The 13,494-nt window shown below is 40.8% G+C and overlaps 1 protein-coding gene across 1 annotated transcript in view; it reads right to left on the bottom strand.

The window, feature by feature from the left end:
• The window catches only part of LOC144682214 (uncharacterized), a 32,928-nt gene extending 22,164 nt beyond the window's left edge, over positions 1 to 10,764 (bottom strand). The window contains exons 1-3 of the mRNA XM_078544667.1: positions 10,629 to 10,764; positions 10,487 to 10,526; positions 4,225 to 4,313 (exon numbers count right to left, since the gene is read on the bottom strand). Coding sequence (XP_078400793.1) covers positions 4,225 to 4,313; positions 10,487 to 10,526; positions 10,629 to 10,743 — 244 coding nt within the window. The 5' untranslated portion in view covers positions 10,744 to 10,764. The remainder of the gene's footprint in view (positions 1 to 4,224; positions 4,314 to 10,486; positions 10,527 to 10,628) is intronic.
• Positions 10,765 to 13,494: the final 2,730 nt, after the last annotated feature.

Below are 13,494 nucleotides of genomic sequence, written 5' to 3'. Positions count from 1 at the left end.
CACTCTGGTAAAGGTAAGATTTTCTCAAGCTTTTCTTCACTCTAGCTTTTCTTCAGCTAGAAGTTTTTCCTGCACTGTCCTTGTCCCGCAGTCATTTCTTTTGCTGCTGCTTCCAGTCGCTGGGCTCTTGGTGATTTTTCCATCATGTTTTCCGCTGTCGCCAACTGTTGTCATCGTTGTGGGTCATAGATGTGGTTATCCTTGATCTGGGTTGATCGAGACTGCTGGAGGCTAGGCTTTTGGTAAACTTCACCTTTTACTGAACATTCTACTGACAATATTCAGTACAAGGCTTAGCACAAGGCTTCACATAGGAATCTCTCTCAGCCTACTGTTAGACTATCTATTTACATATTTAATAGTAACCCTTCACACTTCAGGAAGGAAGGGATAACGTGCCAAGTGAAATGGAAGGGGCAGGGAAGTTCTTGGAAAACTTTTGAAAATAAGCGGTAAGATTTGTTGTTTATATTTCCCATCATAATACATAGGAAGCTGCACTGATATCCTCATAATCACTCTTGATGTCTAATGATCATCTTTGATGCCTAGTGATCGCTTTTGTCCAGTGACTGCTTCTCAGAAACTTCTGATCACTAATGATTGCTTCTGAACGCTGATTCATGCTTTTGAATGCTAATGATCACTTCTACAAATTTAACAAGCTGTGATGGCTTTTGAATGCTTTTCAGCTTTTTGATAACCCCTGAAATAGGAGTGATGAGCATGTTAAAAGATGGCTAACTAAGCACTTTTGATCACAAATTATCAAAACTTGCTCCAAATTACACCTTTTGATGTTAAATGATGTACTGATCATTTTGAGTCTGAGTGCAAAATTGATGTCAAACATTTCTGGTAAGGAAATGATTCACAGCGGACACTATTAGCTATAAACTTTGAATTGAGTATTATAATTATAGGTGCAAGAGTAAATATATCATATTATTGGAACATAGACACAGAACACAGAAATGATAGGAAGTCTATTATAGGAACATAGAAACGGGAGCAGAGACCATTCAGCCTCTCAAGCCTGTTCCATCCTTTAATGAGATCATGGCTGATATGCACCTCAACTCCATTGACTCATCTTTGATCCATAACCCTTAATACCCTTACCTAATAAAAAACTGTTGGTCCTAGTCTTGAAAATTTCAATTGATGCAACATCCACAACCTTTTGGGAGAGTGAGTTCTATTTTTTCACAAGACTTTGGGTAAAAAAAATACCCCTTGATTTCTCTCCTGAATGGTCTACCTTTAATATCAAGATCGTGCCCTTTTGATCTGGAGATTGTGCCCTTTTGACCGGAGCAAATAACTTCCTTGCACCTACTCTATTCAATCCTTTCATTATTTTAAACATCTCAATTAGATCAACACCTCAACATTTTAAAATCAAGAGAATACAATTTAAGTTCATGCAACCTGTCATCATAATTTAATCTTTATCACACTGATATAATTTTGGTAAATTGGTGCTACACTCAGTCAAGGATGAATATATCCTCCCTGAGGTGCAGTGCCTGGAACTGAACACAGGATTTCAGATGGAATATGACCCAGGGCACTGCACAACTGAATCATAGCTTCCTCCCAACTCCCACCCCCACCACCTCCTTTGTACTCAAACCCTCAAACCCTTGTGAGATAAAGGGCAACATTCCACTTCTTTTTATTTACTATTTATACCGGAGCACTAACTTTTAATGATTTCTGTACCTGAAAAGCCAAATTCCTTTACTCCTCTACAGTTTTTAGTCACTTGCCATTTAGAAAATTTTCAATGCTTTTCTTGGATCTAAATTGGACTATCTCACACTTCTCCACATTGAATTCCATCTGCTATAGTTTTACCTACACATTTAATCTGCATGTCTCTTTACAGCTGCTTCCAAATACACAATTTAATGTGCTTACCAACTTAGTATCATCTGCAAACTTGAATATATAGCTTCTCTATTCCTGCAACCACATCAATACAATTCCATAGTACAATTCCACCAATCAGATTACATTCCTTTATTCCTATTCTTTGTCACTTACCTCCCAACCAGCTCATGTCCTAAGGTAACCTCCAATTCCATGCACTTGCATTTGTGTTAATAATTACATAACATAAACAAATGTCACCTGGAAATCTATATGCTCTTCTATCCACCTTGTTATCATCTCAAAAAATTCAATTAATTAGTCAGGCATTAGTTGCTCTTCACAAATCTATGCTAACTCTCTTTGATCAGCTCACTAGTTCTTGTTTGGATACTCAGTCACATTGTCCTTCACAATAGTTTCATTACAACTGACATATACCTGATTTTGCAACGAATCTTTACATTCCTCTCAAAAAAAATTATTTTGCAAAACCACAATTTTGATAACTTGGAACACATACCCGTGGAAAACATGCATGTAAATTCAAACATTCATTCTAGTTTTTTTTTAGGCTGCATTTATTTGTGCTGCACCACAGGGTTAGCACTTGCTGCACAGCTGTGACACCACTGACAGCAACAGCCTAGGCAATTGCCTGCATTGAAGATGGCGAAGACCAAACAGAAAACAAAACAAAACACTCTTCTGGTTCCCTCCTGCTTCCCTCACCACCTCACCCCCAAAGCCCCGCACTCTCTTGGCCACTACACTCAGTGGATGCACAATAATGACAAACAGTTGAAGAAACTATGCCTGCACTGGCAGACAGAATGGGAATTTATTCGTAAGATGTCTTTTGTTGTGCAGAGATTTACTTCACAATTTCCTTTCCTTGGTCCGTGGGAGGAAGAGACACTAGTTTTGCTTATTTTCATGGAAAGTTGGTACCCCTGGCAAGGTCAGCATTTATTGTGCATCCCTAAAGTGCCTAGTGTTCATGGAGATTCATTGAGGGCCCAGTCACAGGACAATATACCCATACCTTTGCTATGAAGCCCAAACAGACAAAGAAATATCAGAAGTTTATTTTGCAATTAGTCAAAAACTATGGCAAAAAGCAGCCAAAAAATCTAACCCATTGTAAAATAATTCGGAAGCAGAAATCCTCTGAAATTACATTTCACATATATTAAGAAACTACCACAGTGCCAACCTCAAGCCATTCATCACTTTTAGGATAAAGCAAGAACGTACCTTCCAGTTAAGCAGAATCCTGCAGTTTAATTTCCTCATATGAAACTGATAATACCAGAAAAGAAACTCAAAGGGGAGAATTTCCTCCCTGTCAGGGGGGCTGAGTGGGAGCGGGCATGGGTGGGCGCACGCGCAGCCAATCGCCACCCACCATTTTATGTGACACGCACCCGGAAGTGCTGAGCGGTCCCTGTGCGGGCGGCTGGAGGAGGCTGAGTCAGGGCCTGCGCTCTTTCGCGCATGCACACGAAAGAGCGCAGAAATCTCCCTGAGGCACAGAGCTGCCTCAGGGAGATTAGTATAATTATTATTATTTGAAATAAAGGAAAAAAAATTATTCAGACATGTCCCCTCATGTGACAGTGACACATGAGCTGCAGCATGCCACTGATTTTTAATTAAAATTCTCATTTGATTTAAAAAGCCTTCATGAAACCTCATCCCACCCGTGGATGAGGTTTCATGATAAATGCGAAGGCCGCTTGGGCTCTTTGCCTGCCCACCAACCTTAAGGTTGGACGGGCAGCTATGTTAATTCTTTTAATTGGTATTTAAATGGCATTAATAGGCCTTTGACAGTTCAATGGGCACACAGCCGACTCCGGTGCGTGCCTGCTGAATTGAAGATCTGAATGACGCGCGGTGACGTCGGGATGCACGCCCGACGTCACCGCGAGTCATCTTATGCATCGGCAAGCGGGGCCCGCCCTTGCACGCCGACCAGAAGATTCAGGCCAAAGACACCAGACTATATTGGGTGTATTTAAAGGGGCCAATATATTCTGAGGCAGGGAAAGAACCAAATTGAAGTGATCACTGTCACAAACTTTCAAACAAATATTATTATAAAGTTTTATAAAATGAAGTTAAATTTTGCACAACAAAATATGAATAAACCTCTGTTACAGCCAAGTATGGATGGAAAATGCAGTTAATGAGTCAAATAATTAAGCTTTGGATATGATAAATTCAAACTACTGCCCCCCACCCCCAATCATGAAAAAGTGCAAGCATCGTCTGTGCGATAACAGAAAAGCAAGGCTAGTGAGTGCAGCAAAACAGATCCAGCTCTTATGGCCTTCAGGTACCTACCTATAAACTCTCCTTTGACATTCCAAAGCTTCACACTACAATCCACAGAGGATGTGAGCAACCACTGATTCTCATCCACCAGTGTAATACTGTAGACATAATAATAGAGAAAAATTGATTGTGGTTTCTTAAAATATATTTACCCTGTGCATCACGAGGCACATGCTGACAGAGAGCTGTTAAGCATCACCTCTTGGTGCTTTGCAACAAAATAAACAGTAGCTGCTACATGACTGACTGTCTTTCAAAAAATATTTGGTCAAAATCTGTTCTTGAAGAAGTCCACAAAATTTCACAAACAAGTGAGTCTAGGAAACATTTCTGAAACAAATGCTATAGAAAGAATTGCATTACTAGCATTTTCAGCATTTAGTGTTTCACCAAAGTCTTCTAAAGTCATAAAACATAAGAATATCAAATGAGAACATTACCTCAAGGAGTTACTTAAGTATTGCTGAAAAAAGAAACGTTTTAGTCGAAGCTTTCACCTTGCACTCATCAGTACAATTCGCAATACCGAATGAAAGAATACATTGGTATTTTCTTGTGAATCGTCCTGATGAGTGCAAGAAGAAAAGCTTTGGCAAAAAATGTCTCTTTTATCAGCAATACTCAAGTTCTGTACTACCAAATGGCTTAAAGACTCTATGGAGCATAAAAGGTCACCTTCAGCTTCTAATCTAATATAAAATCCTTTTCAATCTCCTCAGGAGAGGTGAGTAAATGGAAGGTTTTTTTTTATTTCTGGTAACATTGCCGCAAAATGATTAATACAATTCATTTCTGGAAGGAACGAGAGCTGAGCGGAGCATAAAGAGTAGGTGAGAGCGCGAGACTTCACTTCAGGAAGGAGTGTGAGCTGAGTGGGGCTTGAAAAGCGGCAGAGAGCGCGAGACTCCACTTTGGGAAGTAGTGAGAGCTGTGGGGGGTGCTAGCCACTGCCAGTCTGTAGGTTCATAGCCTGTGTTCGGAAAACAAATTCGAGGTATGGCATCACAAGGAAACAGGTAGGTGATTTCCTAATTATCTTATCTAACCTAAGGAATTTAAATCTGGACGTATAGAACTTAAATTGAGATTATTTGGGAGTCAGGAGCAGAGGCAGGAGCTGGCTGCAGCTGTTTGGAGTGTGCCAGAGTTTGGGAGGAAAAAAATCAAACCGTGACATCACAGGTAAGTCATGAGTTGACTGACTGGTCAGTATTGTTGCTTAGGGACTCAGTCTAAACAAATGGCAGATTAAAAAACGTTAAAAGTATTAAGTATTAATAACAAGTAATAAAAGAGCAGCTAGTGAGTCACCTTTTATTTGAAGTAAGATTTATTACTACTAGTGAGGTGTATTAAGTATTAGTAGGGCTTATCAATATTAGCATTGGTAAAGTTTATTAATAGTGATAAGGTTTATTAATAGTGATAAGGTTTATTAGAAATAGTAAGGTTTATTAGCAGCAGCAAGGTTATTAACTAATAGGCAGAGGAATGGCAGGGTTGCTACAACATCTAGAGTGCACACCCTCTGCTATGGGGGAATTTCAAGACACCCTACCATGTCCTGGATAACCATTTGTCAGGAAGTGTCATCAATTGCAGCAGCTTAAGCTCTGGGTTTCGGAACTTGAGCAACAGCTGGTGTTACTGCAGTGCATCCATAAGGCACGTTTATAGATGTGCTCACCCTGCAGCTTAAGAGTATGTAGGGAGAAGGGGAATGGGAAATCATCAGACAGTCAAGTAGAAACAGGCAGATAATGCAGGAGTCCCCCGAGTAGATCACAATCTCCAACCAATATTCAATTCTGGATACTGATGAGGATGATGGTTCATCTGGGGAGTGCAGCCAGAGCCAAGCCCGTTTGTTGGGGTTGGGGTGGAGGTGGGGGGGTTGAGTGTACATGGAAGACTAGAAGGCCAATAGTGATAGATGGTTCGATAGATGGGAGGGAGCAGGCATTTCTGTGGCCGCAGACATGAATCCAAGATAGTATGTTGCCTCCCTAGTGCCAAGGTCAAGGACATCGCTGAACAGCTGCAGAGCACCCTTGAGGGGTGAGGTTAAACAGCCAGCAGTGGGGATCCACATCAGTCCCGCGACATAGGTAGAAAGAGGGATGTGATCATGCAGTCAAAAGTTAGGAGGCTAAGTAGGAAATTAACAAGCAGAAACTCAAAAGTAGTCATCTCCCAATTACTCCCAGTACCATGTACAAGTGAGTATAAAAATAGGAAGAAAAAGCTGATGAATGCGTGGCTCAAGAGATAGTGCAGGGTGGAAGGCTTGAGATTCTTGGGACACTGGGACTGGCTCTGGGGTAGATGGAACTTATACAGACTGGTTGAGTTGCACCTACATAGAACCAGGACTGAGTTCCTTGTGGGGTGATTTGCTAGTGCTATTGGGGCAGGTTTAAACTAACTTGTACCAGGACGAAATATCAGAGAGGAATACCAAGGTGCACAGAATACTGGGAGAGTAGCACTATAGAAACGAATAACAAGTTATTAGGTGGGGTCAGAGTAAGGGAGAAAATAATAAAGTCTAAATCAGGGTTATTGTGCATGTATGTGAATGCACGGAGTATGATTAATAAGATTGGTGAGTCATAGGTGCAGATTGACATGTGGAAATATAATGTTGTGAGACCTGGCTTAAAGAAGGGCAGAACTGGGTGTTAATTATTCCTGGATACAGGGTGTTCAGGACAGACAGGAAAAGAAGAAATGTTGGAGGAGTGGTGATATTGATTCCATTGCAGTGCTGGAGAGAGAAGGTATCTCAGAGGGGTCAAAGACAGAATCTATCTGGCTAGAGCTAAGGAACAAAAAAGGTGTAATTACATTGCTCAGTGTAGTCCATAGACTACTAACTAATGGAAAGGATGTAAAGGAACAAATGTGCAAAGAAATTACAGAGAGGTAATGAATTATAGAGCAGTGACAGTGAGGGCTTTAGTTATCCAAAAATAGACTGGGATAGTAGTAGCGTAAAGGGAGAGAGGGGCAAGAGTGCCTAGAGTGTGTCAGGAAAATGTTGTACAGCAGTATGTTTCCAGTCCAATGATAGGAGAGGCACTGTCGACCTGGTTCTTCAGAATGGGCTAAGTGGGTCAAATATCTGTAGAACATTTAGTGGAAAGTGCTCATCGTATCATAAAATCTAGGTCGGCTATGGAAAAGGACAAAGAACAATCTAGAATAAGAATAATTGGGGGAAAGCAAAATTCAACGGGTTAAGAATGGATCTGAGGCAAATAGGTTTGAATCAAAAGCTAGCAGGAAAAATGGTAGCTGAACAATGGGCTATCTTCAAAGAAGAGATAGTTCAGGCACAGTGAAGGTTTATTCCCTCGAGGGGGAAAGGTAGGGCAAAGAAATCCAGAGCTCCCTGGGTGTCAAAAGAGATAGGGATGAAGGCTGAGAGGAGATTTGATAGGGGTATTCAAAATCATGAACAGTCTGGACAGTGTCGATAGGGAGAACGAGACAGAAAAGATATAAAGTAATTGGCAAAAGAAGCAAAAGCAACATGAGAAGAACTTTTTTATGCAGTGAATGGCTAAGGTCTGGAATGCACTGCCTGAGAGTATAATAGAGGCAGGTTCAATCGGGGCAGTCAACAGATAGAGGTGAAGGAGAAAAAAAAGTGTCCTTATGCTGGATGTCAGGTGGATAATAAATGGAGAACCAGGCTGAATATAGAAGGTTCAGAGGGGAAAGTTAAAAAGCAAATAAGAGAAGCAAAGAGGGAGTATGAAAAGAGACTAGCAGCTAACATAAAAGGGAATCCCAAAGTTTCCTATAGGCATATAAATAGTAAAAGGGTGGTAAAAGGAGGAACAGGGCCAATAGGGACCAAAAGGGGATTTACTCATGGATGCAGGGGGAATAGCTGAGATATTAAATAAATACTTTGCAACCGCCTTTACCAAGGAAGAAAATGCTATCCAGATCACAGTGAAAGGAGGTAATTAATACACTAGAAGGATTTAAAATTGATGAGGAGGTATTAGATAAGTTTGTCTGTATTTAAGTTGATAATGCACCAGGACTGGATGAGATGCATCCAAGGATACTGAGGGAAGTAAGAGTGGAAATTGCAGAGGCACTGGCCATAATTTTCCAGTCTTCCTCAGACTCAGGGGTGGTGCCAGAGGACTGGAGAATTGCAAATGTTACAAAAAAGCCCAGCAACTACATGCCAGTCAGTTTAGCCTCATTGGTGGGGAAACTTCTGGAAACAATAATTCAGGACAAAATTAATAGTCACATGGACACATGTGGGTTAATTAAGGAAAGCCAACATGGACTTATTAAGGGGAAATTGTGTTTAAAAGTTTGCTGGAGTTTTTTGAAGAGGTAACAAAGAGGGTTGATGATGGCAATGCTGCTGATGTGGTTTACATAGACTTGCAAAAGGCGTCCTCTGATACAGTGCTGCACAACAGACTTGTGAGCAAAGTTCATGGAATAAAAGGGACAGTGGGAACATGGATACAAAATTGCCAGAGTGACAGGAAGCAGAGAGTAGTGGTTAATATATGTTTTTCAGGCTGGAGGAAGGCATGTAGTGGGACTCCCTAAAGATCAGTGTTGGGACCTCTGCTCTTCCTGATATATATTAATGACCTAGGCCTTGGTGTACAGGGCACAATTTCAAAATTTGTAAGTGATACAAAACTTGGAAGCATTTTGAACTGCAATGAGGGTAGTCTAGAACTTCAAAAGGACATAGACAAGTTGGTGGTATGGGTGGACAAGTGGCAGATGAAGTTCAATACAGAGAAATGTGAAGAGATTCATTTTGGTAGGAAGAAAATGGAGAGAGTCAATATAAAATAAAGGGTACAATTCTAAAGGGTGTGCAGGAGCAGAGGGACCTGGGTGTATATATGTGCATAAGTCATTGAACGTGGTAGTACAGCTTGATAGAGCAGTTAATAACACATACAGTACTCTAGGCTTTATTAATAGAGGCATAGAAAATAAGAGCAAGGAAGTTATATTGAACTTGTATAAGACACTAGCTTGGCCTCAGATGGAGTATTGTGCCCAAGTCTGGGTGCTGCATTTTAGGAAAGATGTGAAGGCATTGCAGATAATGCAGAAAAGATTCACAAGAATGGCTTCAGGGATGAGGAATAACAGTTATGAAGAAAGATTGGAGAAGTTGGGACTGTTTTCCTTGGAGAACAGAAGGCTGAGAGGAGATTTGATAGAGGTATCCAAAATCATTAGAGGTCTGAACAGAGAATATAGGGAGGAACTGCTCCCACTCTTCAAAGGATCGAGAACGAGAGGGCACATATTTAAAGTAATTGGCAAAAGAAACAAAAGTGACACGAGGAAGAACTTTTTCATGCAGTGAGTGGTTAAGGTCTGGAATGCACTGCCTGAGAGTGTAATGGAGGCAGGTTCAATTGAGGCATTCAACATGGAATTAGACTGTTATCTGAAAAGGAAGAGTGTGCAGGGTTACAGGGAGAAGGCGGACGAATGGCTCAAGTTAAATGGCTCATTTGGAGAGCTGATGCAGACAAGATGGGTCGAATGGCCTCCTGCGTAGTAACAAGTCTGTGATTTAATTATCAGTATTTATACATTATAACGTCTCCAGTCTGGAAATATGAAGTCCAGAAACACCAGTTGCCCAGAAATTCGTTGGGCAGACCTAAGCAATTCACAGACTCACCACTTGACTGTTCGGACAGCGCAACAAATTGAGAAGCATGGGCTCACCTATCTTCGGATTGAGGGTAGGAAATGTCAGTCTATTCTCCATCTCTCTCTGTCCCTATTTCTCTCTCTCAATCTCTTTCTTCATCTCTCTCCATTGTCTCTCTCTCTCCCTGTCAGTCTATTTCTCCATACCCCTCTCTCTCATGTATAGAAACATGCGTTCTCTCAATGTCACCAGCATCATTTTAGTACAGTACCTTGGGAGCTGAAACATGGAAAGTACAGTATTTGGATAAGTAAAACAATCTTATTTACTGCTTTATAATGTTTATGTTTCACTGTTTTCTGTTTCTGGTGGTTTTCTGTTCACGCACTTGTGGTTAAGCATTCTAACATCATTCTATAATCCAGAAAACTTGGTCCCAAGCATTCCGGACTGGACAGTTTATAGTATATCAGGATTCTGGTAATATATCCAAATATTTAGGGAGACTATGAAGTAAAAAAAATCCTTTTAGGGAGTTCACAGCATGTTCAATTTTCAATTCCTTCATTAGCACATCCATTTCTAAAACTTCCAGCTTACCTCGTAACACTGCACTCATGAGCCCTCCAATGTGTCATTGCTTTTAAAGAAAAGTAATTTATTCAAAAGATTAGTTACAGTACATTCAATTTCAGCAAGTTGTTCAAAATGCCTCAAGTATTTGATTAAATTCCATTCTTACTTTTTGGAGGGTGTGTTTCAGGTCCATGAAGTGCATACTGAAGAACGTGAAAGATGTAGATGTGTCCACGGTGATCAGCAGCAAACAGGAGTGAGCTGTCTTCACTAATTGCCATGCTAGTTACTGTGGCTTTATAAGCAGACTGATCAAAATATATAATTTGTTAAAATATTTTACTGCATTTTACACAAGTTAAAATTATGAATAAAGTGCCAAATTCCAGCAACTATCTCAGTTTTGTTTCTTTTCTCTTTACCCTCACATATTCTTTTCGCTGAATCACATTGATACGAATCCACCAATGCTAAGAATTCACCAATATCTCACCCGAAATAGCTGTCCTTTGTGTATGAGCCTAAACCATAAATATTAGTGGGATATCCCAGGAGCCACCGCTTTTGACCCTGACCCTATCCTCATACATATTAATTTCAAGCCAACGTGGTAGCTGGATAGTATTGCATTGAATACAACTTAGCAACAGGCCTTTCAGCCCAATTGGTCTATGCTAGTGTTTCTGCTTCGTATAAGCCTCCTCCCACCCTAGTTCAACCAACCCTTCTCCCTCACATGTTTACCTAGCTTCCCCTTAAATGCATCTATGCAAGGACAGCTGAGGGATCCTGGCTGACATGTTCTCCTTGCCCAGGGATGTTAATGCCATCAACAACTCATTTATCGGTACCTGGCCAAGGCTAACAAACACTGCACAAACCAGTGATTGAGTTTAGGTGCTTTGGATTTATATGGTAGCACCAGTTTATGCATTTACCCACTGAGCAACTAGCAGTATTATTAAATGTAACATTTGTTATAAGTGCTATTAACCAACTTCAGTGCTGCAGTAGCTGATTTGCATTTCACCAAATGAAGATGTTTGAACAGGGCCTAACAGTGGCAATTTTAGAGATTGCATAAAACTTCACATCCAGAATTGAAATTCCCAGCACCTGAACTGTTCACCACTGACCACAGTATAAACAATTTATTTTACAGTTTAGATTCAAAAATGGAGAGTTGGGCTCAGACACAGCTGGAACCTGGCTCACAAGGCAAAAGAAAAATTAGAAATTTAATGGAAAGGTATTGAAGAATTTGTAGTCCCTCTTAGGGATAATACAGAGAATCTCTTTATTTGCTCACAAATATAATTGTCCTGTGAACAGGTTTTGTGACATAATGAGACACATTGTCATGATAATAGTTGATTGTGGTAGTGGACTCCAGTATTACATACTATACTCTGTACTAGATAGGGGGGTCACCTGACCAGGGGTTTGCCAGTCAGATAGTACATGTTGGAGCCAGTCTTGATAGAATTCAGTTACTGCAGAGATATGTGTTTGTTAGGAAAATGTGTTATCAATAAAGTTAGCTCAGCTACAATGTCGACATGCAATGTGCGTCATTGAGACAAAAAACAAGACACACATAGTCTGAAGCAAAAATGTCAATAGCACCACAGCCATTAAACCCAGGATGTAAGATCAGGATTTGAAAGAACCATATAAACCAAAACTAAACTCAGGACAATTCCCTCTCACTTTCTTCCTACAGCGTGAATGCACTGAAAGGTTCCACCTATCTAGTAAACTGTAGAATTAGATTAGTGACAAAGTCTGACCATCTATTAAATATCCAGTTTATTATAAACACAACTATGATCCTTATGAAATGAATATAGGGAGGATTACAGGTTGTTATTTTTGAGGAATTCATTGATCTGACTCACCTTCATACAATAAATGAAATGTTACCAGACATCAGCTATTCCGCTGGTAGGAGCATCCCTAGGACATACACTTTGGATTTACCCCTGACACAGTTATACTAACTTAGTATCAGAAAATGGTGAGCTCAAGTGCAAGGTGTAGTGAAGGGTAAATTCAAATACTAATGAATATCATAAAGCTTTGGGAAAGAGTACTAGGCTAAAAAAGCATTGTCCTTTGAAATAACTTGAACGCTAAAAGGGCTAAATTGGGTAGCTCCCAAAAATGGGCACAGGGATTGCAGTGATAGTAGCTTGATATTTAATTCTCTTCCCCACATCCCACTTTCCCCTCATCTCACAATTCCTTCTGACTTAAAAGCTGAAAATGGTGTAAGCATGTAATCCTTTCTATCCTCTCCCCTCATCACAGCCTTACACCTTGTCCCTTTTTTCTTTCATAGGACCAAGAACTGCAACGTAGCTAAGCAGTGGAGGAAGACTAAGAAGGCAGTGATGATAAAGATACTGTCACCTGATTTCACACTCGCAGCCATAACTCAAATTGACATTGCACACATTTTAGAGCGGTGCTTCTCAAACAGTTTCCCTCTCTGACCCCATTTTGATGCTTGAAAATTGGAGTAACCGCAGAGTAAGAATAGTGGGGGGAGGTGATGTCAGGTGCCAGAGCAAGGGTGGAGGAGTATAGAGGTATCAGAGCTATCAGAGTTGGGGGCGGCGGGTAGCAATCATAGCAGGGCAGGCGGGGTAATGGGGGGAGCTGCTGTCAGAACAGGGGGAATGCTGGATGGCATCCAGCGATGGTTTCTTCCCCTACTATTTTGCAGGTTCTGTTGGAAGATGCAACCTCAGAGCTCATTTCTTTAGTATATGCTCTCCAATACAAGTCAAGAAAAAAAACGTACACACGGATGTCATGAGGCCTCGGAGTCGAGCACGGAGTCCCAACAGAGTCTCCTCTCCACAGTTACCTTGCTGCCTTAGAGGAGGGAGAGCTTGTGACCCCAACTGCTCATCTTGTGACCCTTTGGGACTCCCATCTTAGAGGATAGCAAAAAGTTAAGATCAGAACATGGTGAGGCACCAGACTGCTCTGCATGCTCTGCAGCCCGGGCAGAAGCAAGGATAGTA

Source organism: Cetorhinus maximus, chromosome 1, assembly GCF_964194155.1.
Source record: "Cetorhinus maximus chromosome 1, sCetMax3.hap1.1, whole genome shotgun sequence".
Classification (NCBI taxonomy): domain Eukaryota; kingdom Metazoa; phylum Chordata; class Chondrichthyes; order Lamniformes; family Cetorhinidae; genus Cetorhinus; species Cetorhinus maximus.
This window is presented reverse-complemented; position numbering and strand designations above follow the sequence as displayed.